At 41.0% G+C, this 16,148-nt stretch overlaps 1 protein-coding gene across 1 annotated transcript in view; it reads right to left on the bottom strand.

The window, feature by feature from the left end:
• The window catches only part of gabbr2 (gamma-aminobutyric acid (GABA) B receptor, 2), a 100,179-nt gene that overhangs the window by 22,952 nt on the left and 61,079 nt on the right, over window positions 1–16,148 (bottom strand). Inside the window, exons 9-13 of the mRNA XM_033975476.2 lie at window positions 14,941–15,021; window positions 13,550–13,700; window positions 13,342–13,474; window positions 12,358–12,465; window positions 10,205–10,327 (exon numbers count right to left, since the gene is read on the bottom strand). Coding sequence (XP_033831367.1) covers window positions 10,205–10,327; window positions 12,358–12,465; window positions 13,342–13,474; window positions 13,550–13,700; window positions 14,941–15,021 — 596 coding nt within the window. The remainder of the gene's footprint in view (window positions 1–10,204; window positions 10,328–12,357; window positions 12,466–13,341; window positions 13,475–13,549; window positions 13,701–14,940; window positions 15,022–16,148) is intronic.

Raw genomic sequence — 16,148 nt, forward strand, 5'->3', positions numbered from 1 at the left:
AATGAAAGGGAGGGTGAGAGGGGAAGTGAGATGGGGGAGTGAGAGAGAGTGTGAGAGGGGGAGTGAAGGGGGGGTCAGAGGAGGAATGAGAGGGAGGGTGAATGGGGGAGTGAGAGGGGAAGTGAGATGGGGGAGTGAGAGGGAATGTGAGAGGGAGGGTGAGAGGGAGGGTGAGAGGGAGGGTGAGAGGGAGGGTGAGAGGGAGGGTGAGTGGGAGGGTGAGAGGGAAGGTGAGAGGAAGGAGTGAGAGGAAGGGTGAGAGGAGAATTGAGGGGAGAGTGAGAGGGAGGGTGAAGGGGGAATGAGAGGAAGAGTAAGGGGGAAGGTGAGAGGGAGGGTGAGAGGGAGGGTGAGAGTGGGGAGTGAGAGGAAGGGTGAGAGAAGAATTGAGAGAAGAGTGAGAGGAGAGTGGGAGGGAGAGTAAGGGGAGGGTGAGAGGGGAGTGTGAACGGAAGGGCGAGAGGAGAATTGAGAGGAGAATGAGAGAGAGGCTGAGAGGCGGAGTGAGAGGAGGGAGGTGAGTCCAAGAACTGTACAGAGGACAATATATAACTGTATGTGGGACATTTATTGGAACATTAGGACACAATGAGGCTCAGTTACAACACAATGCTGAGCGCACATGCTGGACTATTTAAGAACATGCCCCACTTTACTGCAACCGTTTCCTTTTGATATCTGAGCTCCAACAACTTTTATTCTGAAAGATAGCAGCAGAACAATACATATTTAAAAGGATCAGAACCAGTTCCCAAAACATTCTGTTTCATGGACTCCTTTTTGTTCCTGGTGGCTTTCTATTTATACAAAATGTTAATCCGGCAACTAGTTGGCACTGTCCAGGGTGTACTTCTCCGCATTGTGCCAGGCCAAACTCTTACTCTAGTAACAAAAACTCTACCAGAAACTTAATAGGTATATCTGCAGAGGGAATGCTACTTTAATATGCCACACGTATAGGACAACCCTGAGCCAACCCTGGACTGGATTTGTAAGGAATGTGAGATGGGCGCAGTGCCAGCTTGTTGCAGAGGCATTGGGTTTAATTATGTGACCTTCTCAGAGACTGGCTCACAGGCTCCCTGCCGATGGGGACTGCTAATCAATGTCACCCTGGGCACTGTGATGATGAGTAGCTATGACACCCCTTTTCTCCCCATGCCCCCTCTCTCTATACTTCCATACTCAAAATATCTACACCTCCGCCTCAACTAATGTTTCTATTTCTTAGACAGGGCCCATTTGTTTCCTGCCTGAATCTGTAAAATCTTGTATCCTTTCTCTTGGCTGTGTTCAAACATTAAAACACCACGTAAAAACAGGGCCAAACTTGGACTAAACCGATGGTAAATGGTCAGTGGTCACTTTTTTATATAAAGTGCTTTGTATTAAGGGCATGAGACCGAACCACCAAAGGACAAACACTCTACCAACAAACATACTGTTGACCCAATTACAACTGAACTGGGGCCAAACCAGACCAAAACCAAGATAAGTGGTAAGGCAGCCTTCAAATCTTGACCTAGAATATATTGGTGGTTTTACAATTCACTAGAAAAGGAGGGCAAGAGACACTTATCCCTATTGATTACATTGTATATTATCATAAAATATCCAAACGGTAAATTCACAAATGTTGAATCTGATGTTTTCTATTTCCGACTAGACGCAAGAAGCCACTGCATTACAACCACAATCTGCATTTTGACAATAATAATTTCAGCTGCCACCCATCTGTATTAAATATTATTGGTCTACATTTTTCCTTCTGCTGAGGTTAGCTAGACTGGGACGTTGAACTCTCATGTCCCATCACTGGTTGACCTCTGTGGACTACTCCCCTGACACCGAGGAGAATGGGTACAACATTATGTTTCTGAAATCCTTACATGTCTGAAATCCTTACATTTCTGAAATCCTTACATGTCTCCGTTCTCATGTATTGATAAAAGCACGCTGTAGGAATGGGCAAAAAAAATCCATATCACATTTTTTCTTTTATCGCTATGAACAGCTTTGCCTTAATGTATCTAAAGCATTGTGTCACTCATGGGAAGGCAGGGGAAGGCATAGGAGGATTCAGGCCGGGGTGCAGAGCAAACTGACTGAGGGAGTATTTGAGTTTTAAAGGGGTGCAAACATAATACGCAAATATTAAGTGGTATTTTAGATGAAAAGAAGGTGCAAACATTTTCAAGTGAGGTTATAACGCACCATTTTGCACCTATACAGACCCGAGACTGGGATAATTGCATGTAAAAAAAGTACACAGTGGGTTTGGGCCTATGATTTGACGACAGACTTGCATCAAAAGTCACATACAATGCTATTCTCTGATCTATATTATCACAAATATTCCCATTAACACACGTTTAACACAAATCCTGCATATTTAAGGCTGAGTTCTTCTCTCTAAAAGAAGATACTTGTGATGTCATGTGGTAATACAGGAAGTGCTCCATTGTGTTTTTAAATTCCATACACCTTCACTAGAATCATTTGGATAATTTCAACTCTGGAATGGCCAATCTCTACAGAATAAAAGTAAAAGGAGCTGTTAATTTGATCATCACAAGGGGAAACAGAACATTTTGAGTTTTGAAGATATAGACAGATTAATAATAAAGGATTACTTAAGCATGTATGAATGAAACAAAACACAACTCCAGGTCTGTTTTTGAGAAGGTAACAACATTCTAACATGGCTTAAAGTTCACAACATTTTTTTTGTAATATAGGACCTTTACATAGAAAAGTAAAATTGATAAAACAACATTATCAGATTGGCCAGATTGTCACAGGGTCAGATCATAAAGATTCAATTTTATAATGTCATATTTGGTATTAAAAAAGTTGACTTCACCAAGAAAATGTATTTTTGAATCACAGACCCAAAGAAAGACGCTTACAGAATGCTCGCAAGGTTAACGATGGTCAAAAACTGTGAAATTGTGGGAGCCATTTTGGTCAGAATGCACCTTGTCATCACCTCATTGCTGCTGGCACAGTGTCATAGTCGTCATTATCACCCCACCATCATCAGCACACTGAGCCTCTACCATCATCACTATGTCTGGACTCTCCAACTAATCCTGTGTGCGCCTGTGGCCAGATGAGATGGAACTGCCTTTCTCTCTAACTGTGAAAAATCTGGGTAAACACATGAGCAGGGGAGAGAGGAAGAGAGAGATAGAGAGAGGGAGAGAGAGGGAGAAAGAGAGAGGTCCAGAGTTATAATGGAGGGCTCAGGGCTGTGGTCGAGCTGGAGAGGACTCAGTGATGGATGTGTCTGGCTCTGATGAGGGTGTCTCTTGGATGATGGGGAGGCAGACAGGGGGAGGAGAGCGGGAGTGAGGGTAGAAAACTAATAGAGCCATATTAGAGAGGCAAAACAGCATCGTGTCAGAATTAACAACTGTTTCTCTGCCACGTAGGGCTTGGCGATATGGAGATAAAAAATCAAATCGTGATCTCGTCCCAAGAGAATATGCTATTTAAGGGAGAACGTCATGAGATTCAGTGCTTCTCGGTGCAGTTCTGTGCTTTAACACAGTCAGTTTTCTCCACTCAATCTTCCTACGGTAAGTTTCTGACAGGCTCGGAGTGACAGGTGGATTTAACCAATCAGAGAGCAGTGTGAACTCTCAAAAGTAACTGATCGCTTTAGTTACATTAATGGCAGATATAAAGATCCCAACTGCATGCACTGTGAAAGAATCAAAATTGTGATCTAACCAAACCCATAGAGATCTCAACATTGTGAAAATACTGTATATACTGTTTGCCGATAGATCTGTTAGGTTTGACTTGGGGCCTTCACGATTGTCAATGTAAAAATCTGGATGCTTTAAATCCATGATACTGCTAAAACCTCCCCCCAACACGTCACAAAAGCAATCACTAGCCTATTTAGAAGTGACCAATTGGCCTGCTTGCATTGCTCATTCTCTCTTTGGGGGCATAGGTTTACTCACACAGTATGTTTGACTCACAGTCTCTTCACTTTCCTCCTTCTCTCTCTTGTGTGACTAGCTCTCCCTGCTTCGTTGTTGTTAGCATGGCAAGGCAAGGCAAGTTTATTTGTACAGCACAGTTTATACATAAAGTAATTAAAAGTGATTTATAGAATAAGAAAGACATTCAAATCACAATGCAAACAAATCAAAACATAAATAATCATCATCAAATTAACATTAAAAGACAAGAGTGCAGAATAAAAACCTTTCAGTCATGTGCACAGCTAAACAAATCCGTATTGAGCCTAGATTTAAATCTCACATCTTCAGGAAGACTGTTCCAGATTTTAGCTGCATAAAACTGAAATGCTGACTCCTCATGTTTAGTCCTGACTCTGGGCATCAGCAGGAGGCCGGTCCCTGAGGTCCTGTACTTTGGTGTTAGTCCACGGAGAGACTTGTACACAAGCAGAGCTGCTTTAAAGTCTATTCTTTGAGCCACAGAAAGCCAGTGCAGAGACCTGAGCACAGGACTGTGCTTGTACTTCCTGGTTCAGATCTGTTGGATGCAGCGGCAGAGTGAATCCATTGGTATTCACCTCCTGCTATAGATCTGAGTGTCATCTCCATACTTCTGGTAGGACACATTATTGGTGCATAAAGAGACTGAACAAAAGGACAAAAGGGGTCCTGATATTGACCTCTGACACAGATCAAGTTTAATGTGATGTGAGTCTACAAGAACCAGCAGTGACATAATTGTAATTGTGCATTTTAACTAAATATGAGGCCATGTATTGTCCTTTTGTCCATTCTAGTCTATTCCACAATTACAGGGACCACTTGCACCACTTAAAAATTTTGAGGATTGTAATTGGTCAATTGCATAGCCCTCATGCTCAATCAGCGGTCGCCTAGCAACTGCAGTCTGGGCAAGAAATGAAAAAAGTCCAGAGGAGAGAGAGGAGAGCAGTGTAGCGGTGCAGGTGATGTGAGGTTCAGCTATTTGTGATTTTGTGGTTATTCTGTAGGAGAGGAGGTGAAAAGGGGAGACAGAACAACATAATAAAAAAAGAACAGCAACTAAATAATGCCAAACTATTTAAAATTTGAAGAATTCACTGTACAACTTTATAATAACTAGCAACAATAATACATTAAGATTTTATTCTTGATGAACACATAGACTGATTTGGACTTAGCAACTACTTAAAGGTCCACTATGTATCTTGTCTGATGGAGGGTCTGTCACCTGCTTGTCTCCATATAAATATCATTGCATTTAATGTATCTATCCCCATAAAAACAACCAGGTGACATGAGCAGGTTAAGGCAAGATATTAAAATAATCTATAACTGAATACCCCAACCTTGAGTAGTTACTAAGCCTTAACCATTCTTAATAAACCATTTCTTCATGATTAATCAAATCTTTGTTTATGTATATTCAAGCCTAATAAACATGTAGTGGTACCGGATTCAATTTTGCGGTTTGAGAGTCAACAAATGGTGCACCTCTAGGGCTATATCCGCAGACTCAACAGTGTTCTCTCTCACAAGACAAATACCAGTGTGCCAAAGCAAGGCAAACCATAAGAGCAAATATCCTCCACCACAATGATGAAACCCTGTGTAAACTAACACCACTACTGACTTGGCAGGATGTCCAAGTTTCCTGTGGCTTATCACCAAAGCTAAAAAAGAAAAGAGGTGAAAATGACTTAAAAAGCTAAACAGATCGTTCTCTGCAGGGTACAGTTTTCTTTTGACAAATAGTATGCAATCACTGTTATAAGCATTGTAATAGTAACAGTGACCATATATTCATAACCTGCATTTTTAAAGTTAAAGTGTTACACAGTTTTTATTTTTTACACCTGGGCTTGGTCTCTAAGGTCAAATGATGCCTTTATACCTGTATAAATGTATGAAAGTAAGAGGCCCCAAGATGCTTCACTGAATGACTGAGGGCTGTGGAGCTGTCCCTTTGTTCTGCTCCTCACCTCCTCTTCCCCACAGAGGAGGTCGATGCTAAGAGGCCCAGGTGGGTGGTGGTTATCCCATAATGACCCGGTTTACTTTGAAACAGCATTGATCTGGACCAGTGCTCTACTCCCTGCTCACAAAAAGATCTTCAAAGCCTCCTCTTAGCCTCATGCTAGCTCTGCTCAATACCAGTGGCATGGATAATGGCCCACATTACATTGTACTACTTCATTCAACACGATAAATACTTTATGATTCTCAGTTCACGTCCTATCACATCTTTGTCTCTGTCATGTGGAATATCCTCACCCATGAATAAACCTCTCTAATGCAATTTAGCGCTTGATTTGTCTAACCAAACATGACATCAGATGGTAACAGAGACATGGTTTGTTTATGTCTGTGCTTTTCTATAAAAAGCAGCTATAATGTTTTTGATCACATTTATTATTGTACGTTTAATGTAAATAGCAACAGTGTAGAACATCTATCTGCTGTCTAGAGCAAAAACAAGGCCTTTACTTCAGTGGCAGATAGGATGCACTATAAACTCTACAATGATATATTTGATAGGGAAGTAATCACAACTTATTGAAAATCCAGTTAAATGTTCAGCTTTTGGGTTTAATCGGGCCAACAGCAGTGTACATGCATGCAAGTGTTCCTTCACTATGCTTCCTGATCACTGCAGTTTGTTTTACAGAAAGAGGGTATCTGAAAAGGACTTAAGATGAGAAATAAGAGGGAATAGGACAGTCTCAGCCCATCCCAAGTCCATTCTAGCTGTAACAAGCTTGTTTTTCGATTTTCTCTGCACACACCATCCCAGGAGGTAACAGGTGCACATGAGGCAGGAGATCGAATGAGTAAAAGAGGAGTGGATACATGACACAGGTGGAGCGTAAGACAGAACTGGTTTGAAAAAGGACAGAAGCGTTGTTTTACGTATTCAGGAAAAAAAAAATGGAAGTGAGAAAATCGCACACCTGATGGAGCTAAAAGAGTGTGGATCTATGAGTGGACACTAGTCACTTCTGTGCAGACTGCTGGCCTTACATCAATACAATACTTTTATGAGTATACATCTTGTGAATAAATTCCATATCAAAAAGATAAACAAAAATGACTACATACAGTGATTATACATTATGGCTTTGTCATCTTTCCCTGCGGATGGAGTTTGTCCCCTTTGAGTGCAGCCATCTGTTGCTTGTTTGGTCACTTTCCGTTATTAACTGTGTTCCAATCATGTAAGCACACAACAGAAAACATCACATTGCTCAGTCAACATTAGTTTACAAGTCCAGGGCAAAGCAAAGGTAAGGGCAAAATGATGAACTGAATCTGAAATCTTCACCTGCTAGAAGAGATATGGGTACAGTGTAGTTCTCCCAAACCACTTCCTGAAACTATTTGGTACCTTCAGCATTGGGAGTGACTGCAGATTTACTATGATCCCACAACATGTGTTATGGCTATTCTTTCCTGCGTGTCACCACACTCAACTGGGTGCCCTAACCGGCTATTTTTGTCTCATGAATCAACAGTGCCACTCTCAGTGTTATGAATGTCAGAAACCATGGCTGTTGCCATGGTGATGCCACACTGCAATATTCTTTTGCAGGCTGCCTGTCAATGTGCAGCCGCTTCCAAGCCAAGGAAAACGACAGCGACGGGAGGGGAAGGAGAGGAGACGAGACTTGAGGAGAGGGGGTCTGCAGCACAATCCAGCAGAATGCTAATCATCCTTTCACCACAGTGTGTCCTTCATTATGCAAGAGACAATGCACAGAAGCACAGAGTTAATATGCGTCTATGTGAGCACACACAAAACATACCTCTGCAGGTCTATAGCACCAACACGACAAGTACACTCAAGGTCATGTGGTGTGGAGAGGGAGCTCTGTGTCTGAGTTCTGCACACTCATAAATCCCCCTAAATGTGTTTTTAAACATGTTCTCTCATTGACTTAGCAACATGTGTCTCGTCTGATTGCAAACCGCACAGTGCCCTCTCTAATACAGCCATGCCAATAACAAATGCTTCATTATTAATGAGCCACTAAATGGATCCATTAGCTATGTTCAGCACAGCATCAGCATTCTCCGGGTGTTCCTGGTGTTCCTGGTGCAGCAGCCGTCCTGCTCAGGGTCAGCTTCATGAAGAAACACTTTTCTGAGCTATAAAGAGTTAAGAATCACCTGTGCGTAAAGGGCTTGTTAAAAGCTTAATTAAATACAAATAATTTAAGGGAATGAAAAGATCTGATAGGGAATGACACAAAGGTCATAACACTTTTCTTGTCTAGAGGTTTGTATCCCTCTTTACATTCAGACAGCAGCATCAGATTTGAATCATGTTTTATGCATCCCGCTGTGAGGATTGGCATGCACGCATATAAGGATGCCCCAGTTTTGAGTTAAGAGTTGTTAAAGGCATTTATCCCACTGTTTGAGCCAAACAAATGCTTTGAAAAATGAAAAAGACTTTATGTGTATGTATTTATATGTTGGTCTTCCATTGGTCAACAGAGTAGCACGTGACAATGCTGGAAGTTATTTTATTAAGTAGTAAAATTGATCCAAGATCAAAACTGCAGGGAGGATAAAACCTGGACCGATGATTAAATAGAAGTGTACTGAGCTCACGGCACAGTGACTGTTCAAAGACACACTGTCAGACTGCGTACCCCCGGGTAGAGCAGGTAGACATGACGCAGGGACACTAGGTCAGACGCACTCAAATGAAAAGGGAAATGCTGGGACCAAAGGGATGGGCTCTGACACACAATGACAGTGCTGTGTAATTTCAGAGGTAACAGGAAGCTAGATAATTAAAGGCACTTGTCACACATTTGACAGGGTCCTGCTCCAGTACCATTAAGGACAGAGTGGATAGGTGCACAAACACACTGCTAAAGTTACTGTTTACATGTGTTTTGGTGGTTGGAAGTCATTGCATCTTTGTATTTGCATTGCATTCACATTACACCCCCTCTGGATACACCATACCTAGGCTGGGGAAGATATCCTAGCTGCCTCTCCAGCGGATGAGCCCCCGGTGGGTGCACCGCTGCAGATACAAGCAGACTGAGCATCACTGTCTTAGCTCAGGCATACAGACTCACTGCTCCAGGGAGTGTACACTCGCACCAACTACATAATATCTGCAAAACACTCCCTAGTTGGGAGCTTCAACTCAAAATATTCTTGGCCGTCGTAACTAACAACAAACACAAATGAATATGTTAACCATGGCTTTGTCAAGCCCCGAGGAAATAAGTAGCTATCATAGGGAAAATGTGGCTTTGTCTCAAGTTTAAGAATCTGTGCGAATGAACAAACAGCTGTAACCAAAGCTTCATCTTCATACCACATGGCCTCCTCAGATACCCCAAGGAATCTTCTCATCAAGGCTGACCCTCCCCTGCTGCGCTGTGCGCTATTTATTATGTCACATGGAGTGAATTTATTTAATTACAGAAATGAACAAGTAAAACTGACTGTAAGTATAACACGTTCACCATTCCATTACCCAGAGGTGTTTGGTACCAAGTATAAACCTAAGAAATCCATGCTTTTAACTACAGTAACCGTCATAAGATGTGCGGTGTACATGGGTCATTCAGAGTCTAATGATGGGACGTCTTAAGGGAGATGGTTAACTGTCTGCTGACCTATATATGAAAAGGAATAAATAACTCAATATGGTAAATACTAATGTAGTATTCATGTGTAGTCTTCAAAGGCAGATGGGATTTTAATTTGAATGTAACACTTTTTATTTTTTAACAAATCAAAGTCATAGAGTTTTCATTGAGTTGTTGTATTTTATTCATGTAGGACATAAACAAGACTTCAACTTATGCCACATTTCTTTGCCCAAGATTGATCACTGTAGTTATTTGGTTAATATTATTTTAACTTTAAAATATCAGAATATCAATGTCACACTTTCTTTTAACCAACTAAAAACTGGTTTAAAGGAGGTCTATTTTAACCAACTCTAACCAACGAGTTTTTTCTCATCTTCACCCAAACCTTTCCACCAAAGACACCAAACACAATGACTCCGTATTTCCTGCCAACGTCTCATATCCGAACTGGCATATGTCTAGCCTTGGGATGAGCACAGGAGGTAGTGATGGCGCACATCCTGACCCAAAAATAACAACCAGCTCCCATGATGCATCGGTATAAATGCGAATAAACAGTGCAACCATGAAAACCAGCCATGAAAAACATCAGAAGTGCTCACTAACCTCTAAACTGTACTCTTCTACAGTCCTTTTAAGTGGGTCCACAATCTGCCAGCAAATGAGGATACACAAGTCAATTAGCAGCATCCCACCAACGATAATCAGGAGTTTCTGGTCCTTTATGATCTGTAAGAGAAAAGAGGACAAACGCGTTATTTTTAAAAGTAATTATGTTTATAATCAGTGGTGAATCAGTGGTTAAATTTTAGGTATCTGTACTTTCTACTCCACTACATTTTAACTGGACTGAAAAGTGAAAGTAGATTTTATAAAGATCTGCAGAAAAGGCTGAGGGATTTATTTTTAACACGTTCATAGTTTGAGCAAACAAAAATGTACAAATAAAAACAGCCCGATAAAAACAATCGATCCACTTATTTCTGTTTAACAAAATTCAGCACAAATTTCACAAAAAATGCTTTTACTTTTTACTATTTATGTACATTTTTAAACGGTATACTTTTACTTAAGTAGATTTTTTCAGGTGATACTTTTACTTTTAATATTTTTTGCTTTTACTTTGAGTACTTCTTCCACCTCTGACGATAAAAAAACACAATAATTGTAGCACACATATACTAGAAACACTACTAGTCAATTACATGATCAGGGCAATAGGATTATATAAGAGGCACCAAGTAAATGCAATAAGAATAATAGAATATTTAAAGTATAAAGTTAGCTCGAATGCTATACATGATCGCTGCTAAACCCCTGAATACTGTGCAGTGTGAATAAACTGTCAGCGTACGAAAATGCGTCCTGACAACCACCAAATATGCGGCGCTGTCCACCAGAGAAACTTTGAACTTTGAGAGATGAAAGCCATGACCTGTTTGAGATGGTTATTTATAATAGCGTTTGACTGTATAAAACGGCACATCAAAGTAAAGGTCATAACACAGGTGGAGGTGCGTGGAGGGTCTCACACAGCACTGGTCACAGGAGAGGGGAGCGTTTTGATCCAATAGCTTTTGATTGTTCAGCCATCAAACTAAAATATGATGAGAAACGCTAGCTCTGGTGTGATATCCCTCTTTGTATCTTTGTAATATACACTATAATCACTTTTGAAGCTGTAAATAATGAATAAAACTAACATGGAGAAAAACACAGATGGTAACAACTGCAAAAGTGTGATGTAATTGTTCAACATGTGTGATTTCCGATGCCAACAACTTTGCTATAATAATATTCAGTGATGAGGATGACATGTCCCAGTTTATAGTTCCAGTGTAGCTATCCTAGTATTTCATGACACATAAGCCTGGATGCATATAAAGTTGATGTATATCGTATATATGGGCCACCATGGATCACTGGCTGACAAAACACATCTCCCGGGACATGGCTCAAGATAAGGCATTTTAGAGACTGCATAGTTTATGTACAGTGTGTGCGTATTTAGTGCGTATTTGCACTAGAAGGACGTTTGACTGACAGCTTATGAACCCTCTAAACTGTGCTGTCTCAAGCTCTCAGCTCTTTAAGCAGTGAAAGAGAGCTACCCACAACTCACCAAGTGGAACCCATATTGAACACCCCTCCTGATTTACAGTGCGTGGCTAGATTTAAGATGTGATGAAGGCGTAGGGACTAGGTAAGCAATATCGTCCTGGCCTCTACCGAGAATCTTCCCTATCTTCTCAGTCAGCAGCAGCAGCAGCAGTAGAAAAAAAAAAAAAAGCTAGCGCTGTCCTTCTTTGGTGTGAATTTGATATTATTTGTATTCTTGATCTGATAATTCATAAATGGGTTAATGATTTAAAATGTGTTTCCCATCCTCCGTAAACCACTCATGCCTTGGGTGTGCTATTGCTTCCGCTTTTGCTTCCCTCCCACTTCAGCCTGCCTCGATAAAACGTCTATATACCGTGGTTCAACTCTTTGATCCCTCCCTGCCTTTGTGCTCAGTGTCTCCGGCAGGCCACCCACACATCCTCAAATATGCCTGAGAATAAGAGAGAAGAAGGCCCGTGTGATAGCAAGATCTATAAATACAAAAAGGCCATGCACACTCGCTGAACTTGGCAGCACTTAATAGAAGTAGGACAGGGATAGAATGCCTAAAAACTATACACGCGGCTTTTAGAAACGGAAACACGTCTTTGACCTTAAATATGTAAAAGAAAGCGTTATGTCATGTCAGTACCCACCTTCTTCTTCATCTTCACATTTTTGAAGATGGCGTGCACCCTCCAGGTCTTTGCAAACATGGCGCCAAAAGCCGTGGTGTATCCAACGATGAGGATCCAAGTTCGAACCTATCGGGGCAACATAAACAGCAAATTACAGCAAGTGGAGATGAAGGCACACACCACCATTTGATCTGACAGGTATCTGCATGTTTTTATTAGAGGTCCATTCAAAATAGCAACGAGGAGCTTTCTAAAAATATGAGCTGTCAGATTTATTTTTTGTCTTCAAGCGCTGCGCTCTGGGAGAACATCCTGGACCATGGAGGCTGTCACGCTCAGGAGAACATTTCATCAGAATGACAAACTAAATAAAGACCTTTAACTGCTCGCCGCTGATGACGCATGTTTGCTAGGGTTTAAATGTTGCATAGAAAATACAAAATTAACGACTTCATCCTGGATGTGGTCTGTGTCTTTCCAGCGGCACGGATAGGCTACTCCTCAGTTTTACAATTGGACCTCTTTATGCATCGTGTGTAATTGTGAGGCCAACAGGGAGTGAGGACTGAGCAGAGAAGACAGCAAAAAAAAAACTATTGAAGCTATTGTTCACGACAGCAGCTGTATTGATCGCTGGTGCATACTTCAAGTTGTGTGTTCATGGAGTGACTTTGTTTAGCTTTGTGGTCCATCTATTCAAGATTCACCTTTTGTGAATTTTAACCATGTTAGAATGGTGTTAATCATTAGCATGCTCACAGTTGTATTTTAATTGATTCATGCATGTTTGTGTAATCCTGCAGTGTCTTGTATTTGAAATTTTGTTTTCTTACACCCTTGATTCATCCACTAATCTGTACTCACTTGTGAAGAGGTGAGTACATGAACATGAAGTCAGTTTCTTTTTTAGACTGATATTGTGATTTACAATTAACCATAGGTAAAACAATGCACTAAATATCTGTAAAACAAGTATAAAATGAAACTAAATAATAAACTCACAGTGCAAAGAGTCTCAAATTCAGTATCGGACACAAATCCTCCGTCCAGACCAAAGAGAAAGATGGAGGCGTAGGAGAGCATGCCTCCGAGGATGATCAGGTTGTTCATGTAGGGGCTTGACATCTTGATCAGTCTAAAAATAAGCAACTTTGTGTCAGTTGGATACATTCAGTAAAGCAAACATTTTGCTATTCTTCTGACATCTTACCTGTGGTTACGATTTTTAATGTTGAAGAACAGGAAGGCCCCAGCCATAAGCATGCCTAATATGGTCATGGTGGAGAGGATGCTGTAGAGGGGAACGTTAATGTGACGTCGCTGGAGTCGCACAAAGGTCCGGTCTTTGGGGGGCTCCACACCTGTCGGGTAGACATTCATTTTGGATAATGTTCCTCCATGGGATTCAGAGACACACAAAATAGTATATCATTTGAATAGGTAAAAGACCCCAAAATATCACCTATGGAAAGGCTGAAACCCATGGAAAGGTTGCACACACGTTCTATGTCATAATTTCATATAGGGGTCGGGGGCGTATAGGCTATAACATCCATCATTTTCTTCTGCTGTATCTGTGGCTGGGTCGCAGAGGCAGCAATCTGAGCAGCAAGCCCAAGACATGAAGGAGCAGTGTCTCTACTCCGAGCTCGAGGTCCTCATCCTATCTCTAAGGGAACACCCAGCCACCGCTTGTATCAATGATCTTGTCCTTTCGGTCATTACAAGCTCATGACCTGACTATAACACCAATTTACAGTTTTTTGAAAGAAATACCCAAAATATGATCCACAAATGTTAAACCTTATCGTTATGTGTTAGAGATTGGCTCCACAAATGTGCTATTTTAATTTTAAGGCACTGAATCCTTTTAAGTGACAATCACATTTTTAGGGGTGAATAACAGTGCAATTTTTAGATGCTATTGTGAAAAAATGTGTTCACTTTTGCTAATTTATGCTGACAGAGAATATGTTTAACTTTGCATGTGCATAATTACAGAGATATTAATCAAAAATAGGACGACAAACCTGCTATTTGACAATTAAACTGTAAATTCCATCACTGAATTCTGTCTTCCAGCACCGTTTTTTAAACCATATCACTGTACAATGTTGTGACGGCACATGAACGCAACCTATTAGCTTACATGTGATATATAATGTAAAATATGCACACAGTAAGGCCTGGCCCGTGCACTCTCTTATCTCTTTCTGCCTTCAGCTGACCGGTCAATAGCAATAGCATCACATTACATACATCACTTTAGTGTGGTCAGAGATGTGGAAACAGGCCTTTCAGACGACACTGTGCTTGAATCACTGAATGCAGGAGAGAAGCACGTGATCCACCAGGAAAACTGAGCACATTATAAAGTATGGAAACATAACAGTGTGGCAGCAATGGTGCAAAATGGACTTGTAAATAATTGAGTGGACAAAGGACAGTTTTAAGAGTAGAGGTTCTCACACAAGTTATGCCTTATACTTTGAGTGTCTTCACGGGAAAAACACAGTTGGTTACAGCTTGTTATAAATACACACAGACAGTAAATATAGATAGAAAGCATGATGTCTTCTCCCTGTTGAGATGCGTTCATACCTTGGAATCGGATGGAGTTGTTGATGAGATCCAGAACATCTGCGATTGCGTTGTATTCTCCCACCTTTACTTCTTGGCCCTCTGTCAAGACACATTCATACTCATTAGTGGTGTTTTTGCCTATTTACAAGAAATATATACAATCGCTGTTAGACTGTAATCAGTGATAAAACAGCAAAATATTTACGTGAACTACAAATTTGTGGAATTGTGGCCAAAATCTGGAAGTCCCTCTGTAGTTCAAATATAATGTATAGCCAATTTGTTACACTGTTTTGTCTTCCTTTTGGTTAGTTCTTTTTATAACTAGTATATTAGTTGTGTTGTCCTATTTTAGACCTGGTTTAGTCCTAGTTTAGAAATAGATTACCGGTAGTCCTGTTTAGACCAGGTTTAGATCTGATGGGACTAAGAAGGCTTAATCCGATTTGATGGTGTGAAAAGTTTGGGAACACCTGGCCTAGATAGTTAGTACTCTGGATAAGTACAGTGAATTCATGATATTATCCAAAACAGAGAGGAATATTGATACACACACACACACTCTACACATGGGATCAGTGTGGGATCCAAAGCATTAGTGAACTAGTGCACATCCAGGTCAGTCGGACTTAAGGGCCCTACATTAGATTATTTTTTTAAGATGTATCACAGTTGGCTCCTTTAAGACGCTGTTTAATGCTGCCCGGAAATTGTATTTCTGGTTTTACCGTCTCAATTATCAGTTTATTTTACCTCAAGGAGACCAAAGAGGCATTGAAGAACACATATCTCACAAAGCGGCCAATAGGCAAATGCATAATAAGGCTCTAAATGGACCGTATGAGTAGACTCTCCATGACAACAGCAATAAGTTATTTTGAATGGCAAACTAGAACAATCAAAATGGTGCCATTGTGCAGACAGGAGCGTTCGGGGAATCCAGTGTGTTTGCACAAACAGAGCTGCCTCCTCTTTCCCAAACAACAATAGGTGCAGCACTGATGGAGGAGTGACCTTGAGTTGTCAGGGAAACACATGCCTTCGCTCTCCTCGGCTCTTAAGGAATCCTCATTTAGAGCTGGGACGAGCTGAGAGCTGAATGGGGGATCACTCTTGTTTTCTTTTGATGCAAACAAGAAGCATTTTTTCCTATTGTCCTTGTAGAGTTCTACCTATTCTATTCAAGCCAAAACCCTAGAGCATATGGCCACAAAGCATTACCAAAT

Source organism: Periophthalmus magnuspinnatus, chromosome 11 (genome assembly GCF_009829125.3).
Source record: "Periophthalmus magnuspinnatus isolate fPerMag1 chromosome 11, fPerMag1.2.pri, whole genome shotgun sequence".
In the NCBI taxonomy this organism is placed as follows: Eukaryota; Metazoa; Chordata; class Actinopteri; order Gobiiformes; family Gobiidae; genus Periophthalmus; species Periophthalmus magnuspinnatus.